Source organism: Sus scrofa, chromosome 6, assembly GCF_054392235.1.
Source record: "Sus scrofa isolate SSC_HxYL_T2T_F1_AM1 chromosome 6, Sscrofa_HxYL_maternal_Yorkshire_Landrace_v2.0, whole genome shotgun sequence".
NCBI classification, from domain to species: domain Eukaryota; kingdom Metazoa; phylum Chordata; class Mammalia; order Artiodactyla; family Suidae; genus Sus; species Sus scrofa.
In genome coordinates, this window is record NC_139388.1 from 163,718,101 (window position 1) to 163,745,483 (window position 27,383).

General features: G+C 40.5%; 1 protein-coding gene and 1 long non-coding RNA gene across 2 annotated transcripts in view; one reads left to right on the forward strand and one right to left on the reverse strand.

Moving 5' to 3' along the window:
* SCP2 (sterol carrier protein 2) overlaps window positions 1-27,383 on the reverse strand; it is a 124,775-nt gene that overhangs the window by 93,473 nt on the left and 3,919 nt on the right. Inside the window, 4 exon segments of the mRNA NM_001168415.1 lie at window positions 11,530-11,594; window positions 12,881-13,012; window positions 16,160-16,231; window positions 19,972-20,029. Coding sequence (NP_001161887.1) covers window positions 11,530-11,594; window positions 12,881-13,012; window positions 16,160-16,231; window positions 19,972-20,029 — 327 coding nt within the window.
* On the forward strand, window positions 2,077-7,658 carry LOC146402961 (uncharacterized). The gene is made up of 2 exons (XR_014808336.1): window positions 2,077-3,201; window positions 5,026-7,658. It is a non-coding gene; the product is annotated as an uncharacterized LOC146402961 (long non-coding RNA).

Sequence of the window (27,383 nt, forward strand, 5' to 3'; positions counted from 1 at the left end):
TGTAAACCCTAAAGCAACTGCCAAAAGCAAAACACGAAAGGTATAGTTAATATGTCATAAAAAAGACAAAATAAAGTTATAAAAATTCTCAATAATACAAAGACAAAGAATAAAGAAGATATTGAACAGAAAGAAAACAAGCAGAGGAGCTTCCACTGTGGTACAATGGGATCAGCAGCATCTTGGGAGCCCTGGGACATGGGTTTGATCCCCGACCTGGCACAGTGGGTTAAGTATCGGGTGTTGCTGCAGTTGCAGCTTAGTTCGAGGCTGCAGCTCAGATCTGATCCCTGGCCTGGGAGCTCCATATGCCACAGGGTGGCCAAAAAAAAGAAAGAAAAAACAAGTAGAAAGATTTCAGATTTAAATCAGTGGTGTCCTAATAAAGGTTTAATAGGTTCATGGAGGGTAAAGGAGGCCTTATTGTAGCATCTGACAATTTCTGTGGTGTAAATACTCCCAGCCTGGCCAATGTGAATCCACCAGCATGATGTCACTGAAAGCAAAGATGCAAAATCAGAACTTGCAAGCTGGTATAAGCCAGTAGACAACCGTTTCAGCTAACCACTAACTCAAACCCAACTATATCAATAACCACATTAAGTGAGAAGGATTTAAAAAGTCCAATTAAAAGGCAGTGATTATTATATTGGGTAAAAAGCAAGACTCAACTAAATTCTGTCTACAAAAACCTAAGTCAAATATAAAGACAGAAATAGATAAAAGGACAAAAAAGATAATCCTAATTCTACTTAAAAGAAAGTCGAAATGGCTATGTTAATAGCAGACAAAACAGATAAGATCAAATAGCACTACAAGAGATAAATTCTTATAAATAGCCTAAAATCCTTCAAATCATGCCTTCAAAGGGTAGGGTCTGACAAATGGAGGGGTCCATACAAACTTTCATGAATGTATTTTCAGTTTCATGATATAGCACACTTCACATCATCTCACAGTGATGAAGGGGTCAATTTATCAAGGACACAACAATCCTAAATGTTAACATACCTAGTAAGAGAGATTTGAAATACATGAAGCAAAAGCTGAAAGAAGTAGACAAATCCACAGATTTAGCAGGAGATCTCATTACCCCCCTTCTCAGTAACTGACATACAGGTAGACACAAAAATTAGTAGGGACATACAAGACAATCAATACTATCAACCAATTTGACTTAGACTTTATAGAACACCCTCCCCAACAACAGTATTCTTTTCACCACACACATCTTCCAAAACAGATCATATATTTTTAAGATGTATGTTATTGAAGTATAACTTATTGACTATAGCTCCCTGTGCTATACAATAGGATCCCATTGTCTACCCAGTCTCTCTCTATACATAGTTTGCATCTGCTATCCAAACTCCTAATCTATCCCTCCCCCACTCCCTTTCCCCTTTGGTAACCATAGTTTGCTTTCTATGTCTATGAGTCTATTTCTGTTTTGTAGATAAGATTATTTGAATCATGTTTTTAGATTCCACATATGAGTGATATCATATGGTATGTCTTTCTCTGACTTACTTCACTTAGTACCTTAACCTCTAGGTCCATCCACATTGCTGCAAATGGCATATTTCATTCTTTTTTATGGCTGAGTAGTATTCCATTGTGTGTATGTACCATATCTTTAACCATTCATCTGTCAATGGACATTTAGGTTGTTTCCATGCCTTGGCTATTGTGAATAGTGCTACTATGAACATAGGGAAGCATTCAATTTTTTGAATTAAAGTTTTGTCTGGATATATGACCAGGAATGGGATTGCTGGATCATATGGCAACTCTATTTTTAGTTTTTTGAGGAACCGCCATACTGCTTTTCATAGCAGCTGCAATAGTTTACATTCCCACCAACAGTACAGGAGGTTTCCCTTTTCCTTCTCCAGCATTTGTTATTTGTAGACTCTTTAATGATGGCCATTCTGACCCATGTAAGGTGGTAGCTCATTGTAGTTTCGATTTGCATTTCTCTAATAATTAGCGATGTCAAACATCTTTTCATGTGCCTGTTGGTCATCTGTATGTAATTCTTTGGAGAAATGTCTATTTAGATCTTCAGCCCATTTTCTTTCTTTCTTTTTTTTTTTTTTTTTTTTTTTTTGTCTTTTTTTGCTATTTCTTGGGCCGCTCCTGCGGCATATGGAGGTTCCCAGGCTAGGGGTCCAATCGGAGCTGTAGCCACCGGCCTACACCAGAGCCACAGCAACGTGGGATCCGAGCCGCGTCTGCAACCTACACCACAGCTCACGGCAACGCCGGATCGTTAACCCACTGAGCAAGGGCAGGGACCGAACCCGCAACCTCATGGTTCCTAGTCGGATTCGTTAACCACTGTGCCACGACGGGAACTCCCAGCGCATTTTCTGATTGGGTTGTTTGGTTTTTGTTGCTGAGTTTTCTTTGCTGTACCAAAGCTTATAAGTTTGATTAGGTCTCATTCTGACACAATTTATGGCAGAGAATGTTTTGCCTGTGCTCTCCTCTAGGAGTTTTATGGTGTCTGGTTTGAGGATGCATTCTAATTTCATTTATTTACATGTGACTGTCCAACTTTCCCAGCACCATTTGCTGAAGAGACTATCTTTTCTCCATTGTATATTCTTGCCTCATTTGTCAAAGATTAATTGACCACAGGTTTTTGGGTTTATTTCTAGACTCTTATTCTGTTCCATGGATCCATATATCTGTTTTGTTTTTTGTTTTTGTTTTTGGCTGCACCCATGGCATGCAGAAATTCCTGGGCCACAGGTCAAACCCAAGCCACAGCAGTAACAACACTGAATCTTTAATCACTAAGCCACCAGGGAATTTCCATGCTGTTTTGATGACTACAGCTTTGTAATATTCCTAAGTTCTCAAGGTTCTTTTTCCTCAGGATGGATTTGGCAATTTGGGGTCTTTTATTATTCCACATACATTTTATAATTATTCTAATTCTGTGAAAAATATCGTGGGTAATTTGACAGAGATCACATTAAATCTGTAGATTGCTTCAGGTAGTATGGCCACTTTAACAATATTAATTCTTCCAGTCTAAGAGCATGAGATATCTTTCCATTTATTTGAATCACCTTCAGTTTCCTTTAAAATAAAAAAATCAGTTTTCTTTTTTTTTTTTTTTTTGGTCTTTTTTTTTTTGTCTTTGTCTTCTTAGGGCCGCACCTGCGGCATATGGCGGTTCCCAGGCTAGGGGTCTAATCGGAGCTGTAGCCGTTGGCCTACACCACAGCCATAGCAACGCCAGATCCAACCTGTGTCTGTGACCTATACCACAGCTCACAGCAATGCCGGATCCTTAACCCACTGAGCAAGGCCAGGGACGGAACCTGCAACCTCCCGGTTCCTAGTCGGATTTGTTTCCACTGCACCATGATGGGAACTCCACCTTCAGGTTTCTTTCTTAATGTTTTATAGTTCTCAGCATATAAGTCTTTCACCTCCATGGTCAGGTTTATTCCTAAATATTTTATTTTTTGATGTGATTTTCTTTTTTTTTTTTTCTTTTGCTTTTTTATAGTATAGCATGTGGAAGTTTCCAGGTTAGGAGTCAAATTGGAACTGCAGCTGCTGGCCTATGCCATAGCTACAGCAACACAGGATCTGAACCCACATCTGTGACCTACACCACAGCTTGCAGCAACATGGGATCCTTAACCCACTGAGTGAGGCCAAGGACTAAACCCACGTCCTCATGGACACTAGTTGGGTTCTTAACCTGCTGAGGCAGAAAAGGAACTCCCTTTTGATGTGATTTTAAAAGGGATTTTTTTAATAATTAAAAAAAGTTTTATTAGAGTATAGGTGGTTTACAATATTGTACCAATTTCTGCTGTATAGCAAAGTGACCCAGTCATACATATATTTACATTCCCATAAAGGGGATTTTTTTAATATTCCCTTTCCAAAAAAGATCATATTTTGAGCCCAAAAAGTCTCAATAAATTAAAAGGTATTCACATCATATAAAGTACATTCTCTCGGAGTTCCTGTCGTGCCACAGTGGAAATGAATCTGACTAGGAACCATGAGGTTGCGGGTTCCATCCCTGGCCTTGCTCAGTGGGTTAAGGATCCGGCATTGCCATGAGCTGTGGTGTAAGTTGCAGACATGACTCAGATCCTGCGTTGCTGTGGCTCTGGCGTAGGCTGGCAGCTGTAGCTCCAATTAGACCCCTGGCCTAGAAACCTCCATATGCCATGGGTATGGCCCTGAAAGGACAAAGGACAAAAAATAAAATAAAATAAAGTACATTCTCTGATCACAGATAATAAAAATAGAAAGAAGTAACAGGGAGTTCTCTGGTAGACCAGAGGGTTAAGGCTCCTGCATTTTCACTGCTATGGCTCAGGTTGCTCCTATGGCGCAAGTATGATCACTGGCCTGGAAATTTCCACATGCCACACATGTGGCCAAAAAAAAAGAAAGAAAAGAAAGAAACAAATAAGAGAAAAGTATCTGGAAAATGCCCAAATATTAGGAAACTAACCAACATACTTCTAACACATGGGTGAAAGAAGAAATCACAATGAAAATTACAAAACAGGAGTTCCCACTGTGGCTCAGCAGTTAACGAATCTGACTAGCATCCATGAGGATGCAGGATCAATCCCTGACCCTGCTCAGTGGGTTAAGGATCCGCTGTTGTTGCGGCTGTGGCCTAGGCCAGTAGGTACAGCTCCGATTAGACCCCTAGCCTGGGAATCTCCATATGCTGCAGGAGCGGCCCTAGAAAAGGCAAAAAGACAAAAGAAAAAAGAAAAAAAGAACTCTTACAACTCAATAATAAAAAAAACAATCTACGGGAGTTCCCGTTGTGGCTCAGTGGTTAACGAATCCGCCTAGGAACCATGAGGTTTCAGGTTCGATCCCTGGCCTTGCTCAGTGGGTTAAGGATCCGGCGTTGCCGTGAGCTGTGGTGTAGGCTGCAGACGCGGCTCGGATCCCGCGTTGCTGTGGCTCTGGCGTAGGCCGGTGGCTACAGCTCTGATTCGACCCCTAGCCTGGGAGTGGCCCAAGAATTCGCAAAAAACCAAAATAAAATAAAATAATTTAAAATAATAATAATAATCCTAAAAAAAAAAAACACAATCTACGGAGTTCTCTTGTGGCACAGCAGGTTAAGAATCTAGCATTGTTGCAGCAGATAGGGTCACTGCTATGGTTTGGGTTTAATCCCTGGCCCAGGAACTTCCACACATCACAAGTATGGCCAAAAATGAAAGAAAAAAAAAAAAAAAGACAACCTAATTTTAAAATGGACAAAGGATCTGAACAGATATTTCTCCAAAGACATACAAAATGGCCACTATAGATATGAAAATATATTCAACATCATTAGTCATCATGGAAATGCAAACCAAAACCACAAGGAGATACTACTGCACATCCACTAGGGTAGCTATGATGAAACAGACAGACATCAACAAGTTTTGACAAGATATGGCAAAATTGGGACCTTCATTTCTATGGACTCAACTGTGTCCTCCTAAGTCATGTTGACACCCTAACCCCCAGTGTTATTGTATTTGGGGAAAAAAGGGGCTTTTTGGAGGTAATTAAGGTTAAATTAGGTCATAAGGGTGGGGTCCTACTGTTTAGGATTGATGGCCTTATAAGAAAAGGAAAAAATATAACTCTCCCTCCCTCCTTCCCTTCCCCTCTCCTTCTCTCTCTCTCACTCCAAATAGGTGTTAGTGATAGTGGGATTTGGAAAAATTTTTCTTCTCCTTTGGATTGCTTGGATTTCTATCCTTTTTTGAAAATTATAAAGTTATCATTCTTTAAATGAAAAAGTTTATATCTTTCACTAAACAATATCGCTTTGGAATCTAGCCTAAGAAAATAATCAAGAATAGAAAAATACTGTTGAAATTGTGTTCATCATAGCAAAATTTACAATAATAATAAAGAAAAAATCTAAATGCCCAATAATAGAAGCAATGCTAAGTAAATTACAATAGTCATGTGATAAATTATAATACAGAAATTAAAAAATCTTTGCTTGTAATTTTTAACATGAAATACTCAAAAAAAATAAGTGAAAATGAAGTAAAACAAATTTATAGATACAGAACAATCTCAACTTTTTTTTTTGCTAAATTACCACATCCCTAATGATGATTATCATTACATGTTATTATTTCTTATTTTTTCTTTATTTTTCCATTTCTTATGACTCTTACAAGGGAAATAAAAATTTTAAGATAGGCAGTGCCCATAACAGTGGGCTATGAAAATGTAAGAAGTAGCTATAGAATTATGCAAATCTTGCAGCAATATGGATGGAACTAGAGACTCTCATACTAAGTGAGGTAAGTCAGAAAGAGAAAGACAAATACCATACGATATCACTTATATCTGGAATCTAACATATGGCAGAAAAGAAACTCAAGAACTTGTAGAACAGACTTTTGGTTGCTAAGAAGCAGGGGGAGGGAATGGGATGGACTAGGAATCTGGGGTTAATAGATGCAAAGTATGGCCTTTGGAATGGATAAGCAATGAGATCCTGCTGTATAACACTGGGACCTATATGTAATCACTTATGACGGAGCATGACATAGGATAATGTGAGAAAAAGAATGTATATGTGTATGTGTGACTGGATCACTTTGCTATGCAGTAGAAAATGGACAGAACACTGTAAACCAGCTATAATGGAAAAAATAAAAATCATTTGAAAAATAATAAATAAATAAATAAAAATCATGCTGATAACCAAATTCAAAGGCCCTTAGCCTTTTAATTGTCAGAAAGTTGCCTTACAAGTTGCTTCAAATTGCTTAAAACCAGCTCTAATAACTTTCTAATTGCTTTTCCACAAACAAATGCAAAATTATTATAAAGCTGACATAAACCCAAACTCAATATCCATAGATATACAAAACAAATATCTATAACCTGTTCTAGTAATAGTCTTCATAAAAAGAAGATACTAATACTCACCCCACTATTCTCTTTGTTTTTGTTTTGTTTTGTATTTTTGTTTTGCAGTTCACTCTGACATGTCTATAGACATGTTTCTTTTTATTTATCCTACTTTGGAGCTACTGGGCTTTTTCAATCTGTAGATTAGTATTCTTTGTCAGTTCAAGAAATATAGGCGCCACTATCTCTTCAAATAATGCCTGTACCCTACAAAACAGCCAGAAAACAGTTAACAAAGTAGGAATAAGTCCACACATATCAATAATACTTTAATGTAAACGGACTAAATTCTCCAATCAAAAAACACAGAGTGGATAAATGGACTCATTTCAGATGTAAAGATACACACAGAAAGTGAAGAGATGGAAGATGAAATTCCACGCGAATGAAAACCAAAAGAAAGCTAGCGTGCCTAGGCAACTGAACCTTGAACATCATGGGGATTAGGGGCACTGACCCTTCATGCAGTCGAAAATGTGCACATAATTTATAGTCTGGGAGTTCCCGCCATGGCTCAGTGGTTAGCAAACCCAACTAGTATCCATGAGGATGCAGGTTCAATCTCTGACCTCACTCGGTGGGTTAAGGATCCAGCGTTGCTGTGAGCTGTGGGGTAGGTCGCAGAAAAGGCTCAGATCCTGCATTTGCGTGGCTGTGGCGTAGGCCAGCAGCAGCTACAGCTCCAATTCAACCCCTAGCCTGGGAACTTCCATATGCCACAGGTGCAGCCCTAAAAAAAAAAAAAAAAAAAAAAAAAAAAAAAAAATTTGAACTCTGCCATCTATATATGTAGTTCTTCCATATCCAAGTTCCACATCAGTGAATTCAAACAACTGGGGCTTGTGTAGTACTTTAGTATTTACCATTGAAAAAAATCTGCATTTAAGTGGACTCATGTAATTTAAAAGCATGTTGTATTAGGGGTAACTGTATTTATATCAGCCAAAATAAAGACAAAGACTGTAATGAGAAATAAAGAAGGTCATTATATAATGATAAAGGAATCAATCCAACAAGAGGATATAACACTTGTAAGTATTTATGCACCCAACACAGGAGCACCTAAATATATAAAACAAATATTAACAGACCTAAAGGGAGAAATAGACAGCAATCCAATAATACTAGGGGAGTTTAAGACTCTACTTTCATCAATGGACAGATCATTCTGAGAGAAAATCAAAAAGGAAACACTGGGCTTAAACAACATACTAGACTAGGTTGCAGATGGACTTAAGACATTTACAGAACATTCCATCCAAAAGGAAGAGAATACACATTCTTCTCAAGTACCTATGGAATGTTCTCCAGTATAGATGTGTTAGGCCACAAAACAATTCTTCTTTTTTTTTAATTTTTGCTTTTTAGGGCCGCACCCGCAGCATATGGAGGTTCCCAGGATAGGGGTTGAACCTGAGCTGTAGCTGGGAGATCCTTAACCCACTGAGTGAGGCCAGGGATCGAACCTGAAACCTCATGGTTCCTAGCTGGATTCATTTCCTCTACACCATGATGGGAACTCTTTTTTTTTTTTTTTTTTTTTTTTTTAATTTTTGCTGACAAAACAATCCTTAATAAATTTAAGATTGAAATCATAGAAAGCGTCTTTTCCAAGTACAGTGGTTTTCGATTAGAAAAGAATTATAAGAAGAAAACTAAAAAATTTACAAATATAATGTGGAGACTAAACATGTTACTGAACAAGCGATATGTCAAAGAAAAAATCAAAAGAAAAATCATAAAATATCTTGAAACAAATGAAAATGAAAATACAACATACTAAACTTATGGGATATAGCAAAAGCAGTCCTAAGAGGGAAATTCATAACAATAAACTCCTACATTAAGAATATGAAAGATCTCAAACAACCTAACTTTCAAGGAAAGTCTTCAAGGAATGAGAAAAAGAATAATCTAAGCCAAAAACTAGCAGAAGAAAATAACAAAAATTGGAGAGTAAATAAATGAATAAATGAGGAGTTCCCGTCGTGGCGCAGCCTGTGGCTTATTAATTCTCAGTGAAAGGTTTTTCTGGTTATTTTTTTCCTTCTCTTTTTTTCCTCCTTTGCTCTGCTCAGTGCCAAGGCAACACTCCCTATAATCTCATGACAGTGGGGGAAAGAGAACATAGAGGAGGGAGTTAGTTTTACCTTGTGTTCACCCTCACCTAAAAGCTTTACCCCTAACTATTACATTTAGGATAGAGAGATGAAGTCCCATTGTATAGGCAGGGATCTATATCCAATCCCCTGGGATAAACTGTAACAGAAAGGAAAATTTTTAAAAAGAATGTATGTATCTGGATGACTAAGTCACTTTGCTGTACAGCAGAAATTAGTACCACGTTGTATACCAACTATACTTGAATTTTATTTATTTGGGGGGGGAATAAAGGAGAAAATAATAGCTTTATTGCTTTGCCAGGCAAAGGGGGCCACAGCAGGCTAATGCCTTCAAGACGGTGCCCCAGACTTGAATTTTAAAAATTAAAATAAATTTTAATGGGAGGACCCAGTTTCATGTGGAGAGTGAGCATTAAACTTCTGATCTTGGGAGGATCTGAGCTATGACACCTCCCTCTTCATTCTAGGAGGCTATCAGATCAGCAAAGGCCTTCAACGCAAAAGCTGCTTCAAATGCTGAGCTGAATTTTCTGGCATTCTCTTGTTAGCTCTTCACTGTCTTTAGGATATTCCATTTATTTGTCCTTAGTAGGAGAAATAATTGAAATAATTTTTGCGGAGTTCCCGTCGTGGCTCAGTGGTTAACGAATCCGCCTAGGAACCATGAGGTTGGGGGTTCGGTCCCTGCCCTTGCTCAGTGGGTTAACGATCCGGCGTTGCCGTGAGCTGTGGTGTAGGTTGCAGACGCGGCTCGGATCCCGCGTTGCTGTGGCTCTGGCGTAGGCCGGTGGCTACAGCTCCGATTCAACCCCTAGCCTGGGAACCTCCATATGCCGCGGAAGTGGCCCAAAAAAATAGCAAAAAGACAAAAAAAATAAATAAATAAATAAATGAAATAATTTTTGCCGTTACCAAAAACAGAAGTCCCACATTTTATTGATGTTCTTCAGTTTGTTGAGTGGAATTAACTTTTGAATAAATGAATGAATGACTTTCAAATTAAATAGACAAGTCAACCTCAGATTCAATCATCTGACCTCTCTGAACATCAGTTTCACAAAATAAAGGTGTTGAAAAAAATTATCTCTATGGTTTTTTACTGTCTAAAATACCAGGATCTATATACAATGTCACCTTTCAGCTTTCACAAACTCTGTTTATAGTAGTCAGATGGGCAAAGTTTTCTCACAGTGTTATAACAACTCCAAAATAAACAAAAACCAACAACCCAATGGAAAAATGGGCAAAAGACCTGAATAGACATTTCTCTAAAGAAGACATACAAGAGTTCCTGTCATGGCTCAGCAGAAACAAATCTGACTAGTATCCAGGAGGATGCAGGTTCTGATCCCAGACCTCGCTCAGAGGATAAATGGATAAACACAATGTAAGCGTTGCTGTGAGCTGTGGTGTAGGCCAGCAGCTACAGCTCCGGTTCAACCCCTAGCCTGGGAACCTCCATGTGTTGTGGGTGTGACCCTAAAAAGACAAAAAAAAAGAAAAAAGAAAAGGAAAAAAAGATATACAGATATACAGATGGCCAACAGGCACATGAAAAAATGCTCAACATCACTAATTTTTTGAGAAATGCAAATTAAAACTACTATGAGGTACCACCTCACACCAGTCAGAATGGCTTTCATTAATAAGTTCACAAATAACAAATGCTGGAGAAAGTATGGAGAAAAGGGACCCCTCCTGCACTGTTGGTGGGAATGTAAATTGGCACAACCACTATGGAAAACTAAATATAGAACTACCTTATGACCCAGCAATCCCACTCCTGGGCATATATCCAGACAAAGTTTTCCTTGAAAAAGATACATTCACCCCTATGTTCACTGCAGCACTATTCACAATCACCAAGACATGGAAACAGCCTCAACGTCCATCAAAAGATGAATGGATGAAGAAGATGTGGTACATATACACACTGAAATACTACTCAGCCATAAAAAAGAACAAAATAATGCCATTTGCAGCAGCATGGATGGAACTAGAGATGCTCATACTAAGTACAGTAAGTCAGAAAGAGAAAGACAGATACCATATGATACCGTTTATAATCTGGTATCTAATATACGGCACAAATAACACTATCTACAGAAAAGAAACAAACTCATGGACTTAGAGAACAGGCTTGTAGTTGCCAAGGGGGAGGGGGAGGGAGTGGAATGGACCGGGAATTTGGGGTTAGTAGACACAAACTATTGCATCTGGAGTGGATAAGCAATGAGACCCTGCTGTATAGCACAGGGAACTACCTCTAGTCACTTGTGATGGAACATGAGGGAGGATAATGTGAGAAAAAGAAAGTGTATGTGTGGTGTGTTTGTATGTATATACGTAACATGTAGGACTGGGTCACTTGGCCGTACAGCAGAAATTGGCAGAACATTGTAAATCGACTACAATGGAAAAAATAAAAATCTTTTTAAAAACCTCCAAAATAAGAATGAATGATACTCACACTAAGTGTAAGGGATCCCTTTTCCATCTTCTCAAACCCAAGAGCCAAGACACAATCTGCCAGACCTTGAAAGAAAATACAATTATTTTGAAAAACTTGATTTCCAAACACCCAACAAAATACCAGTAAATACTTCAATTTAAATAAATATGTCAATTTATACAAAATGTAAAAATATGCTATAATCCTATAAAATGTTTAATAAGTGAAAAGTTACAGAGAAAATTCTTATATGGTTTAAGATGAGAAAAAAATCAATGATGTATCTAATTCTACCTTGGTTCTCAATGTTAATAAAATTTTTGATTACCGTGGAAATATGTTCTAGTGAAGAACAAATATAAATAGCTTATTTTTAATTGTAAAACATTAAATAAAAGGTTCTGATATTATCAAAGTCTCAACAGAATTATTCTTTGAGAGAAGGAGCATCTAAAATGAGAACAGCAAAACAAGGAGTTCCCACTGGAATCCAACTAGTACCCATAAGGACTCGGGTTTGACCCCTGGCCCTGCTCAGTGGATTAGGGATCCAGCATTGCCATGAGTTGCGATGTGGGTCGCAGACACGGATCAGATCTGGCATTGCTATGGCTGTGGCATAAGCCAGTGGCTACAGCTTCGATTTGATCCCTAGCCTGGGAACCTCCAAATGCCACGAGTGCAGCTTTAAAAAAAAAAAAAGTAGAAACAACCCATTGTGATAAATGGATAAACACAATGTGATGTATCCATACAACGGATTATTACTAGGCCATAAAAAATGAATGAAGTACTGACTCACACTACAATATGGATGAACTGTGAAAATATGAGAAATGAAAGAAACAACAGAAGCCCTTGTACTACGATTCCATTTGTATATTGTTCAGAACAGGTAAATCGATAAGAGACAAAAAGGAGATTAGGGGGTGCCAGGGGTCCTGGGGAGGGGAAAATAGGAAGCGAATGCTAGATACAGCTTTCTTTCTGGGGTGATATAAATGTTCCAAGATTAGGTATCTGGAGGAGTTCCCTTATGGCTCAGCAGCATAGGTCGCTGCTGTGTCACTGGTTTTATCCCTGGCCCAGGAAATTCTGCATGCCGCAGGTACACCCGAAAAGGTAAAAGAAAAAAAAAAAAAAAAACAGAGAGGGGTAATAGCTGCACAAACCTGTGAATATACTAAAAAAAACACTGAATTGTACACTTTAAAGGGATGAATTTTATGGAATATAAAGTACATCTCAATAAAATTATTTATTTTACATTATAAAAGCAACCCCTCTGGTGGTCATATGGAGAAATGATAAAAGAGAGGGCATAACCCCATGTCTACTTAAATACACTAGACAAATAGGCACTTCTCACCACCCTGAATCAGTTGCCGGGCCATAAACAAAGCAGTTGAGCCAGTAGAACAGTTATTGTTGACATTGATTATAGGAATTCCGGTCAGTCCCAAACTGTGATATATAGACCTCTGCCCACAGGTGGAGTCACCTACATAGAAAAAAAGAATTATATATGCAACATGGTAATTAGGGAGCTGCAATGTAACATGACACTACTTACCGCTTTTTCCAGTTATCATGCGTTTGTTTGTCTAGCCTACCACATGGGCAAAAAAGAACTACTGACAATGTACTCAGCATTGTTTACTCTGCAAATGTAAAAATTCTCAAAACAAAGACTATGTGCGCTTTCCTTACACAATACAGAGGTAGGAAAGTAGAGAAATGGCCAAGTAATAGCAAATCATTCAGTCTGGCTAGGGCTGCATAATAAAGAAAGCAATATTCCATGTATACTGTCAATTATAAATCTTTTAAAACTAAACCAGTTGACTGAGGAGCCATGACTTTTCTCTTCATATACAGTTTCACAACTTCAAAAAGTTAAAAGAGCCTGCATGCCAGGGCAGTTCAGAAAAATAATGATCCAAGTTGACCTCACATTTGTCTCCCTTTCCTAAGTAACATGGTCACTAGGGCAGATGGGCTGGAGTATGATGGAAACACTTAAAAGACACAGACGCGGAGTATCCACTGTGGCTCCGCAGTTAGTGAACTGGACTAGCATCCATGAGGATGCGGGTTCGATCCCTGGCCTTGCTCAGTAGGTTAAGGACCTGGCATTGCCGTGAGCTGTACTGTAGATGGCAAACGTGGCTCAAACCCCGCGGGTTGCTGTGGCTGGCGTGTAGGCCAGCAACTACAGCTCCGATTGGACCCCTAGCCTAGGAACCTCCATGTGCCGCGGGTGCGGCCCTGAAAAAAAAGAAAGACAAAAAAATAAATAAATAAAAGATACAGATTCTCCATGTGGCTGCCTGATGGGAGGGGGAGGGAGTGGGAGGGATCCGGAGCTTGGGCTTATCAGACACAACTTAGAATAGATTTACAAGGAGATCCTGCAGAGTAGCATTGAGAACTATGTCTAGATACTCATGTTGCAACAGAAGAAAGGGTGGGGGAAAAAATGTAATTGTAATGTATACATGTAAGGATAACCTGACCCCCTTGCTGTACAGTGGGAAAATAAAAAAATATATATATTAAAAAAAAAAAAAAAGATACAGACTCTCCAGAAGTTTTCAGGGAAAACAGCATGGTTTAGGCCCTCCTTTTCATAAATACATTATGCATCTCTTTGACCGAGTAAATTTTCCTTCAAGAATTCTCTTCAGGAGTTCCCGTCGTGGCGCAGTGGTTAACGAATCCCACTAGGAACCATGAGGTTGCGGGTTCGGTCCCTGCCCTTGCTCAGTGGGTTAACGATCCGGCGTTGCCGTGAGCTGTGGTGTAGGTCGCAGACGCGGCTCGGATCCCGCGTTGCTGTGGCTCTGGCGTAGGCCGGTGGCTACAGCTCCGATTCGACCCCTAGCCTGGGAACCTCCATATGCCGCGGGAGCAGCCCAAGAAATAGCAACAACAACAACAACAAAAAAGACAAAAGACAAAAGACAAAAAAAAAAAAAAAAAAAAAAAAAGAATTCTCTTCATATCTTGAAATCCCAAAGACATAATCACAGATCTGTACAAAGATTCATCTACATTAATGGTCACTACGGACTTTTATAGTAACTAGAAGTTAGAAATAACTTAAAACGTCCAAGAATAGAGTACCATTACTACTACTGATTAAACTGTAATAAATCTCCAAGATAGAATATTACGCAATAATTTAAAATGCTGTGAAAAGACTAGAAAAATTCTTTTTTTTTCTTTTTTTTAAGTATAGTTGATTGAGGTCCCACTGTAGCACAGTGGGTTAAGAATCCAACTGCAGGAGTTCCCACTGTGGCTCAGTGGTAATGAACCCAACCAGTATTCATGAGCATACAGGTTCGATCCCTGGCCTCACTCAGTGGGTTAAAGATCCTGTGTTGCCGTGAGCTGTGGTGAAGGTCACAGACACGGCTCCGATCCCGCATTGCTGTGGCTGTGGCGTAGGCCGGCAGCTACAGCTCTGATTTGACACCTAGCCTGGGAACCTCCATGTGCACAGGTTCGGCCCTAAAAAGCAAAAAAACCAAAAAAAAAAAACCAAAAAAACAAAGAGTTAGTGAAATTGGTTGTTTAAGGGAAGGGAACCATGAGACAGGGAAACAGGAATAAGAGTGAGTCTTTCCACTACAAAACCATCCATCTTTTGTATTTTTGTACCATGTAAATATGTAAATATTTAATTCATTCCAAAAAAATGAAAAATATTAATGATGATATGAAAGTAGACTTAATGACTTGGGAAATATTGAACACAGTAAAATGAGGAAAGGGGGTCCCCAAAAAGTATGTAACTGTTCCTTATTTGAAGAAAAAATTATGTGTGCATATATCTTTACACACGTTCATGCTCACTGAAGGATACACACCAAAAAATTAATGGTAATAATCTCTGGGTAATGAGATCACAGGTGACATTTTTTCTTATGCTTTTGTGTCATTCCTTTTTTTTTAAATTACAATTAGTATATACCATCTTTCTAACCAGAAAAAAGTTTAATGATGGGAGTTCCCATCACAGCACAGCAGAAATTAATCCGACTAGGAACCATGAGGTTGCAGGTTCGATTCCCGGCCTTGCTCAGTGGGTTAAAGATCCAGCATTGCCATGAGCTGAAGCGTATGTTGCAGGCGCGGCTTGGATCTGGTGTTGCTGTGGCTGTGACATAGGCCAGCAGCTGTAGCTCCGATTAGACCCCTAGCCTGGGAACCTCCATATGCCACAGGTGTGGGCCTAAAAAGCAAAAAGAGGAAAAAAAAAAGTTTAATGAAAAAAGTTTTATTAGACACAAAGTCAATAAATACAGATTATAAGACAATAAAGAACAAAAATTTATCTTTTGAATAGTATTATATCTATAGAGTAGAACTATCAGTAATTTTTTCTTTTTTAAGGATAAAACATGTTTTTAATTTGTGTCCTATTTTGGCAACATAATAGTGGCAAAATATATCTATATGTATATATATCTATATGTACACACAAACTAGGCTGACATGTAAGGAAAACCTAGGAATGATGAAAATAAAACTCTGAATTCTGAGTTTTGAGGGTTAAAATTCACAAATTCCTCTGCATTGTTTATGCAGTTGCTGATAAATTTAGGTGAATAATTTTCAGAATACATAGTCTACCACTTACCATAAACGTAGCCAACACATGCCTGTTCCACTGCTGAGTAAGGGATCTGGGCATCCGCTAAAGCCTTCTGGCCTATAAAAAAAAACAGGTTTCACTGAACAGTGCTTTAAGTAAGTAAAAGTAAGTTTAGAATTTTTTCAAAGTAAACCTACCTCCAGAGAGTCTATGTTCAATTCAAATGACAAATCCTGCATCCAATTCATCTCAGCCTTTCAGAAGTCCTATCACCTTTCAGAGGTTATCCATTCTTCCTCTAAGCTACTGCCAACAATTTTCCACACCTCTTTTTTTTTTTTTTTTTTTTGCTGCTTCTTTTTTAGGGCCGCGCCTGCAGCACATGGAAGTTCCCAGGCTAGGGGTCTAATCCGAGCTACAGCTGCCGGCCTACACCACAGCTCACGGCAAGGCCGGATCCCCAATCCACTGAGCGAGGCCAGGGATGGAACCTCATGGTTCCTAGTCGGATTTGTATCCGCTGCGCCACACTGGGAACTCCCCACACCTCTTTTTTTTTTTTTTTTTTGATTGACATTTTCTTTTCCAACTGTACACCTCACTATAAATATTAAATCCAAAGAGTCTTAAAGCTCTCTAATGGCAAGATGTCTTACTCATCTCTGTGCTGCTAGCACAGACCTAGAGGGCAAAAATCAGGCAGAATGTCACTGTTAGGGATAGGGAGTGTGGGAGCACTCATATTGTCATCTCTTATTTATTTATTTATTTTTGTCTTTTGTTTTTTTAGGGCCACACCTGCGGCATATGGAGGTTCCCAGGCTAGGGGTCGAGTTGGAGCTGTAGCCACCGGCCTACGCCACAGCAACAGCAATGCGGGATCTGAGCCGTGTCTGCGACCTACACCACAGCTCACGGCAACACCAGATCCTTAACCCACTGAGCAAGGGCAGGGACCGAACCCGCAACTTCATGGTTCCTAGTCGGATTCGTTAACCACTGCACCACGACGGGAACTCCCATATTGTCACCTTTTAAAGCCAGGACCAAGCGATGATTCCGGCTATGGGACAAGAAGTGGACTTTGAAGGATGCTATCCAAAGTGTAGAAATGACCAGGGGAGGAACTGAGAAAAAGTATGAAAATAAACTAGGAAGAGGACAGTAGAAGCTGGAGAGAAGGCGTGACCTAAATCCTCCTCTTCCAGAACGAGAAACAAACCGATGTTTAAAATGTATAAATTAAAAACTGGAATCAGTATGGTGGAACAAACACTTATAGACATGGAGTGACCCCAGAAGAACTAAAGCCAAACCAGTTAAAAGAAGTTGGGAGTTCCTGCGTGGCTCAGCGGAAACGAACCTGACTAGTAACCATGAGAATATAGGCTCAATCCCCGGCCTCGATCAGTGGGTTAAGGATCCTGTGTTGCCGTGAGCTGTGGTGTAGGTCACAGACACAGCTAGGATCCCGTGTTGCTGTGGCTGTGGCACAGGTCAGCAGCTACAACTCCAATTCAACTCTTAGCCTGAGAATCTCCATAGGCCACAGGTGCGGCCCTAAAAAGACCAAAAAAAAAAAAAAAAAAAAAAAAAAGTTGCCCCCCTGGGGAAGAGGCCTGGGAAGGACAAGCCATACTGTGTGTGTGTTTTCTAACCATATGAATGTGTTTGAATTTTTTTAACTTAAGAAGATACATGTTTGATTACAAGACTGGTTTGATCAGACCAGTTAGCATATGAGCAAAATAATTAATGTTTTACTTATAATAATGGTGGTGAGATTATGTTCAAAGGAGCATTTCCATATGCTGCTAGTGAAACTCTCATAATATAAATCATCTGAAAGATAATTTGACGAGAGTCTTAAAACTATTCATAGCTGTTGTTCTTATGAGTCTGCTTCTAGGCACAGTCCTCAAAAGCAACTAGAAAGAAGAACAACTACTATGTTTAGCAAGATGTCCACCACAGTTCTTCTAAAATATCAAAAAGTTGGAGTTCCCGTCATGGTGCAATAGAAACGAATCCGACTAGGAGCCATGAGGTTGTGGGTTCAATCCCTGGCCTCGATCAGTGGGTTAAGGATCTGGCATTGCTGTGAGCTGTGGTGTAGGTCACAGACGCGGCTTGGATCTGATGTTGCTGTGGTTGTGGTGAGGGCCAGCAGCTGTAGCTCTGATTTGACCCCTAGCCTGGGAACCTCCATATGCCACGAGTGCGGCCCTAAAAAGTAAAGCAAAAAAAAAAAAAAAAAAAAAAGAATATGCCAAGATGTTAACAGTGGTAGGCCTGGGTCACAAAATAATATTAGTATATTATTAAAGTCACTTCCAAATTTCCATTAAATAAAAGAGAACAAAAAATATATAGAAAGAACTGATTAAAACCTCTCCTATTTCAGAGAAAGGCAGAAGCTGTTTGAAAACATCAGTCAAAAGGAGAAGGTTCAACAGCCAAAAGATAAACATTGAAGAGTGTCCACCTGGAAAATCAACATCAGCTAATCAAATCTCATGAACTTTCCTTGTGGGGGACAGGGACACTCTGATGCCCTGTGTAGAGCTGAAACAAGATCTAATTTATGAGCACTGGGTGTACTAGCTACTCGTGGAGACAAGTACCTAATGAAAAACCACAGTAACTCTTTTTGGGTTGCCTGGCAACAAGCTGGCAGGACTGAAAAGCCAGGAAGGCTTCCCAGAAGGAGCCCCACACCTAATAATGTCGTGGGACCAAGTTACGCCCAAGGTCTCCACGTGCGGGAAGCCTGTGTTTCCCACACCCCCTTAAACCACGGATACTGAGGCCTAGACGGCTTGGTCCTGAAACTGAAACATTTCTTTCCACCATGTAAAGAGGCTCTTAGGCTTACCCTCTTCTTTTTTTCTTTTTAAAGAGAACTATGGATGAGGGTCTCTCTGTGAGAACTCAGGTCCATGGTTCAGCCAGCTGTAGCCTCACCCAATCATGTGACTCTGAAGGATGCTGAGACGACAAGGACCAAGGACACACACACTCGTGGGCCCGTCTCTGTATTTCTGTTCACAAGGACTCACCCAAGTCCTTCCCTTGACAGTATTACCACTCACTAGAATAAACAAACTGCATGACCTCATTTAATCACACACCAGCCTAGTGAAAGGAGAAAAATTATTTATGTTGGCTCAGTGAAGAGAGGAAAACCACCTTACAGGTATTTAATGCATTTTAATGTGATCAACTCTCTTCTAGGAAAGGAAGACATAAATTTTGTCCTAAATCTTTTGTGTGTGTGTGTGTGTGTGTGTGTGTCTTTTTGCCTTTTCTAGGGCCACTTCCTGCGGCATATGGAGGTTCCCAGGCTAGAGGTCTAATCGGAGCTGTAGCCACCGGCCTATGCCAGAGCCACAGCAATGCCGGATCCGAGCCACGTCTGCGACCTACACCACAGCTCATGGCAATGCCGGATCCTTAACCCACTGAGCAAGGCCAGGGATCGAACCTGCAACCTCATGGTTCCTAGTCGGATTCGTTAACCACTAAGCCTCGACGGGAACTCCTGTCCTAACTCTTAAGGTAAACACACACTAGAATCAAGTTATCCCTTGTAAAGACTCCACCTGTCTCACCTAGAGGCTTTGCTGTCCCAACAAACAGCTGAGTAGCAAATCACAAGCCACTGTCTGCTCTGGCTGTCTAGCTGAGAATGCCCAAGCTCTTTTCCCTTTCTCCTTTCTAGTGAGCCACTAGGCAATTGTCTGAATGGGTTCCTCTCCCTTGTCCAAGCTTCCTGTTAAGGTTGCAAGGTTGCTCCACAATCGAAACAGAGCACACAATCAACTACAAGGATCAGAGATCTAACCGTTCTATATTACCTGCTTCCTTTGCCAAGTCCGGGTAGTCTTTTGAATTCGCATCCCCAGGCTTCATGAACTAGAAACACAGAAGGAGATAATAAATAGAAACAAATACAGTTAGATTTTCTCACAACACAGCATCGCAGAAATTCATTCATCTATTCATTTAAATGAAAACGTACTGAGCACCTATTGTGTTACTGGCTTCTGATAATAAATAACAGTCTGTGCCCTCAGGGAGCTTCCGGTCTATTAGAAAACAGGCAATTACACCATAGAATCGTAAGCACAGAATGATTTGGGAGAGGCAATTACCCAGCCTTGGCTTCCCAGAGAAACTGCTATTTAAATTAAGTTTTTAAGGTAACTCCACACTGTTTTCCGTAGTGGTTGTACCAATTTTCATTCCCACCAACAGTGAAGCAGGATTCCCTTTTCTCCACATCCTCTCCAGCATTGGTTGTTTGTTGACTTGTTAGTGATGACCACTCTAATTGGTGAAGGTGGTACCTCACTGTAGTTCTGATTTGCATTTCTCTAATAATTAGAAACGTTGAGGAGTTCCCGTCGTGGTGCATCAGAAACAAATCCAACTAGGAACCATGAGGTTGCGGGTTCGATCCCTGGCCTCGCTCAGTGGATTAAGGATCCGGCGTTGCTGTGAGCTGTGGTGTAGGTTGCAGATGCGGCTCGGATCTGGCATTGCTGTGGCTCTGGTGTAGTCCAGTGGCAACAGCTCTGATTAGACCCCTAGCCTGGGAACCTCCATATGCCGCAGGTGCGGCCCTGAAATGAGAAAAGACAAAGAAAGGAAGGAAGAAAGGAAGGAAGGAAGGAAGGAAGGAAGGAAGGAAGGAAGGAAAGAAAGAAAGAAAGAAAGAAAGAAAGAAAGAAAGAAAGAAAGAAAGAAAGAAGGAAAGAAAGAAGGAAAGAAAGAAGGAAAGAAAGAAAGAAAGAAGGAAAGAAAGAAAGAATGAAAGAAAGAAAGAAAGAAAGAAAGAAAGAAAGAAAGAAAGAAAGGAAGAAAGTGTTGAGCATTTTTTCATGTGCCTGTTGGCCATCTGAATGTCTTCTTTGGAGAAATGTTTATTTTGGTCTTCTGCCCATTTTTCCATTGGGTTGTTCGTTTTTTTGTCGTTGAGTTGAATGAGTTGTCTGTATATTTTTGAGATTAAGTTTTTGTTGGTTGCATCATGTGCAAAGATATTCTCCCATTCTGTGGGCTGTCTTTTCTTTTTTTTTTTTTTTTTTTTTTTTTGGCTTTTGTCTTTTTAGGGCCGCACCTGCAGCATATGGAGGTTCCCAGGCTAGGGGTCTAGTCGGAGCTGTAGCCATCGGCCTACACCAGAGCCACAGCAATGCCAGATCTGAGCCACATCTGTGACCTACACCACAGCTCACGGCAACACCAGATCCTTAACCCACTGAGCAAGGCCAGGGATCGAACCTGCAACCTCATGGTTCCTTGTCAGATTCGTTAACCACTGAGCCACGATGGGAACTCCTGTCTTTTCATTTTTTTAATGGTTTCCTTTATGGAGGTACCTCAGAAAACTAAATATAGAACTACCAGAATTGCCGTGAGCTGTGGTGCCGGTCTCAGACATGGCTCGGATCTGGCATTGCTATGGCTGTGGCATAGGCCGGCAGCAACAGCTCTGATTAGACCCCTAGCCTGGGAACCTCCATATGCAGCGGGTGTGGCCCTAAAAGGACAAAAGACAAAAAAAAAAAAAAAAAACGGCCACATGATCCAGCAATCCCACTCCTGGGTATATCCAAACAAAATTTTCATTGAGAAAGATACATGCGCCCCTATATTCACTGCAACACTATTCAAAATAGTCAAGACATGGAAACAACCCAGATGTCCACTAACAGATGAATGGATTAAGAAGACGTGGTACATATATACAACAAAATACTATTCAGCCATAAAAAGGACAAAATAATGCCATTTGCAGCAACATGAATAGAACTAGAGATTCTCATACTAAGTGAAGTAAGCCAGAAAGAGAAAGACAAATACCATATGATATCACCTATATGTGGAGTCTAAAATATGACGCAAATGATCTATCTACAAAACAGAAACCTATCATGGACCATGGGGGGCAGAATTATGTTTGCCAGGGAAGAGGGGGAGAGACGGGGATAGGTGGGGAGTTTGGGGTTAGCAGATGCTGACTGCTACATTTGGAATGGATGGGTGATGGGGTCCTGCTGTACAGCACAGGGAATTGTGCCCAGTCTCTTGGGCTAGAACATAATCGAAAATGAAAAAAAAATAAAAAGGCACTGTCCAATGTGTGCATATGGGCAGTTGGGTCACTTTACTATACAGCAGAAATTGAAGGAACATTGCAAATCAACTATAATTTCAAAAAAAATTTAATTACGTCTTTAAGGATGAGTAGAAGTTAGGCAAATGAAAGAAAAGGAAATTTTAGAGCAAAAGCCTAGAAGTGAGAGAATTTGGCAACTTTATATGCAAATAATTTTATCCTACAGAGGTTGAAACGCATAATGGGAAATGGCAAGTGATAAGGACAGAAAAGTTACTTGGGACCAAACAATGATAACTACTAACATTTACTGGGCACTTACTCTCTTACTCACTGTACTAAGCACTTCACATATATTAACTTGTTTAATCCTCACAACAACCCTAATAATACTATTATTATTACAATTTTAAGATAAGAAAACTAAGGCACAGAGAGATTAAATCACTTGCCCAAAGATACACAGCTCATTGAGAGGAATTTCAACTACAGGCAATCTGGCTACAGAACCAACTCACAAGTGACCTTTACATGTTCTCCTGGGCTTTATCCTGAAGACACTGAATTCTTTTTTTTCTTTTTGTGGCTGCCCTGCGACATATGGAGTGTCCAGGCCAGGGATCAGATCCTAGTTGCAACTGCAGCCTATGCCACAGCTGTTGCAATGCCAGAGCCTCAACACACTGCGCTAGGTGGGGGGGGGGGACCTTCGTCCCTGCGCTCCAGAGATGACACACATGCTGTTGCGCCACAGCAGGAACGCCAACAACGGATTTTTTAAAAAGAAACTGAAATAAAACAAAGAGATACAACTACAATACCAAATGCCGGCAAGGATATGGAGCAGCAGGAACTCTCATTCGTTGGTGATGGGAATGCCAAATGGTACAGACGCTGTGGGAGACAGTTTGACAGTGTCTTACAAAATCCCCTCTTAACGTATTATCCAGCAACTGTTCTCCTTAGTATTTAATGAGTTAAAAACTTAAGTTCATAGAGAACAAACTTATGGTTGCCAAGGGCTGGGAGTGTGGGATTAGCAAATGCACACCACTATATATATAGGACGGATAAACAAGGTCCTACTGTATAGCACAGGGAGCTATAGTCCATATCCGATGATAAATCATAATGGAAAAGAACATGGAAAAGAATACATATATATATACATGTGTCACTTTGCTGTACAGCAGAAATAACACAACATTGTAAAGCAAGCATACTTCAACAAAAAAAAATTTTTTTAAACTTATGTTCACACAAAAACCTGCCCACAGATGTTTACAGCAGCTTTATTTATAACTGGCAAATCTGGAAGTAACCAAGATGTCTTTACCAGGTGAAAGGATAAATAAACAGAGGTACAACCAGATAACAGAAGGTTATTCAGCACTAAAAAGATATGAGCTATCAAACCATGGAAAGACATGGAGGAATTTTAAATGTGTATTACTAAGTGAAGAAGCCAATCTGAAAAGACTATGTATACTGTATGATTCCAACTATAAGACATTCTAGAAAAGGCAAAACTCTGGAGACAGTAAAAAGATCAATAGTTGTCAGGGGATAAAGGGAGGGAGGGATGAAGAGGCAGAGCACAGAGGACTTTCAGGGCAGTGAGACTACTCTTTAAGATGCGGAATACAGGTCATCATATATTTGCCCAAACTCAGAGAATAAAAACACCAAGAGTGAGCACTAATAGAAACTTTGGGCTTTGAGTAATACTGATGTGTCAATACGGGTTCATCGATTTTAACAACTGTGCCACTCCGATGCTGATTATTGACAGCGGGCAAGGCTGTACACATGTAGGGGCAGGGAGCATGTAGGAACTCTGTACTTTCTGTACTTTCTGCTCAATTTTGCAACCTGAAACCGCTTTGAAAAATAGAGCCCTATTTTTAAAAGACAAAGACGGGGTTGAGAAGGCTTGCACATTAGATCGTTCTAAATGCACTGTTGAGACTGAATGAAGGAGAGTTCCCATTTTGGTGCAGTGGAAACAAATCTGACTAGGAACCATGAGGTTGCGGGTTCGATCCCTGGCCTTACTCAGTGGGTTAAGGATCTGGCGTTGCCGTGAGCTGTGGTGTAGGCCGCAGACACGGCTGGGATCTGGTGTTGCTGTGGCTGTGGCCTAGGCTGGTGGCTACAGCTCCGACTCAACCCCTAGCCTGGGAACCTCCATATGCTGTGGGTTCGGCCCTAAAAAGGCAAAGAGACAAAAAAAGAGAAATTAAGGCCGAATCTCACAAACTTAACATTGAACAAAAGAGCCGAAACTATTCTGTGCTATTAAAGGTCAGAAGCCAGGATAATGGTAACCCTTTGCAGGCAAGGAGTCAGTGGCTGCACAAGGGAAGAAGGGAATTTCTGAGGTGTTGGTAACATTCCATTTGTATTTGTTTCTTAGTTTTTCATTTTTTTAATCAAAGAAATGCAAAAAATAAAATAAAAAATACCTACCACAAAGTTTATAATAAAAATAGCAATCTTGAGCACAAATGAACCTATCTACAAAACAGAAACAGACTCACCAACACAGAGAACAGACTTGTGGTTACCAGGGAGGAGAGGGGAGGCAATGGGATAGATGGGGAGTTTCGGGTTAGTAGAGGCAAACTATCGTATTTCGAATGGATAAACGACAAGGTCCCACTGTGTAGTACAGGGACTATATCCAATCTCCTGGGACAGACCATGATGGAAAATAATATTTTGAAAAAGAATGTGTGTGTGTGTGTGTGTGTGTGTGTGGCTGAGTCACTTTGCTGAAGTTGGCACATTTTAAATCAACTATACTTTAAAAAAAGTTATCTTGTTCCATTACCCTTCATCCACTAGCCTTACTTGCTCCCAAGACATGCATTTTCAATTCTTTTAGGTAGTTCTTTTCTTTCTTTTTTTTTTTTTTTTTTTTTTTTTTTTAGTCTTTTTAGGGTCACACCCAGGGCATATGGAGGCTCCCAGGCTAGGAGTCCAATCGGAGCTGTAGCTACCAGCCTATGCCACAACCACAGCAATGAGGGATCTGAGCCGATCTGTGACCTACACCACAGCTCACGGCAACGACGGATCCTTAACCCACTGAGCAAGACCAGGGATTGAACCTGCGTCCTCATGGATCCTAGTCGGGTTTGTTAACTGCTGAGCCAGGACGAGGCCTCCAATTCTTTTAGATATTTCTTTTATAAAATGTCATGTTCCTAAATAGTCTTATGCTATTATTTATTTTTTAAAATCAATTTAGCACAACTATAAATGTAATAAATTCATTGAGTAATAAAAAATAAAATAAAAAATAAAATCAATTTAAGAAATAATATCACAGTCTCCAATGGGGGCCAATGAGAAGCAGGTCTCTTAGGCCACCGCACAGAGACTTTTACAGTTCCCTCATCCTCCTCACGTGGGTGAATCAGTTTTTTATTAAATTAGGACTCAGTGCTCTCCTTATTAATATTTCTTTCTGTTGGGCCACTACGATTTATCATACAATTTCATTTTGCTTTGTTTTTCCTGGAGTTAACTGCCCCATTTTTTAAAGTTTTAACCTTTTTATCATAAATAACAGAGATATAGGAAACCACACACACACACACACACACCCCTAATGAATTATTTTAAAGTAAACACTCTTGGAACCATTGACAAAGATTCTCTCCTTCACCAAATTCTAGCCAGGATCCTCTAAGCCTTCTTTTCTACTCAGTCTCAGCCTGGGCCTATAAAGACCTGGGGGACCCTGGCCCCAGTTAAAGTGCCCGTCTTAGAAAACTCAAAGCCTAGCAAGAGAATTTCTTGCTTCTTTCGTCCAACACCTGAAGATAGAGCTGGTGTCCCAGCTTGGAAAAATGCCAATCAGCAAATCCAGATGGGTTTCACGTGAACTAACCTCCCCCCTTCCCACTTTATGTAAGTTTTCACTGCCCTGACCCTCCATCTGGCCCTCTGCATCCATGGGTTCTGTGTCTGTAAATACAGAGGGTCGATGAAAAGGGCTGAGCATCCATGGATTTGGTATCTGAGAGAGATCCTGGATCAATCCCCCAGTGACACCAAGGGACTACTGCACTGAGCCCTACTCACCACCCTCCTGATTCCCTTATTTTCCCTTTAAAATACCCAGTCACCTCTGTATAAAGTTAGCTCAGTTCCCTCTGCCCTCCTCTTGCCCTTTCGCAATACCATACGACTGATTAAAATCTCTCCTGACATTTTACCTAATGTCCACGATTCCTCCCCCTCCCCAGGTATATGGACGTCCCTTGGCCAGGGATCAAAGCCACGCCTCAGCAGCCACCCGATGATTCGGGTGACAACACCAAACCTTTAACCCGCTGTCCAGCTCTGTCTTTGACACCTACCTCCTAGACTAAAAAATTAAACCTTGCCTGCCAGAAACTCCTCTAATACTCTATCCCAATCTCAATCCCCATCCCACTCCCAGAGTAATTACTATCCCTATTCTTACAGTAATCACTTCCTTGGAGTATTTCATCACCCAGGTATCTACCTGTACACACTATAGTTCCGTCTTGCGTTTTTTACAAAATTTTATGGGCTTTTAAATGCTCTTTTTTTGTGTGTGGGGGGGGTTTCCCAGGCTAGGGGTCTAATGGGAGCGATTGCCTGCGGCCTACACCACAGCCACAGCAACACCAGATCCGAGCAGTGTCTGCGACCTACACCACAGCTCACGGCAAGGCCGGATCCCCAACCCACTGGGCAGAGGCCAGGGATCAAACCCACAACCTCATGGTTCCTAGTCGGATTCGTTAACCACTGAGCCACGACGGGAACTCCTAAATTCTCTTTTAATCTACAGGTTCCCCTCCACTATTTTCTCTTCCTCTCAATGTATCTGCTAAAGAACCCAGAGCATTTGGCCTAGAGCTTCCCGGACCCTGGGCTTTGTAGACTGAGAACTCATGCTGTTCCACAGGTTCTTCTGTTCTCTTTATTTCCTGCAAACTGGCAACTGGATCCAGAAGCTTGCATACGCACATTCTATCCCCTTGACAAAATTATAGGTGGTGGTGTATTCTTTCACCAGAAAACATGTAACACTGGATTACTGTCTTTGTGTTGTTAGCAGCTGTTGGTGCTCGATGACTAGACCCAGCGATTCGCAAAACTCCT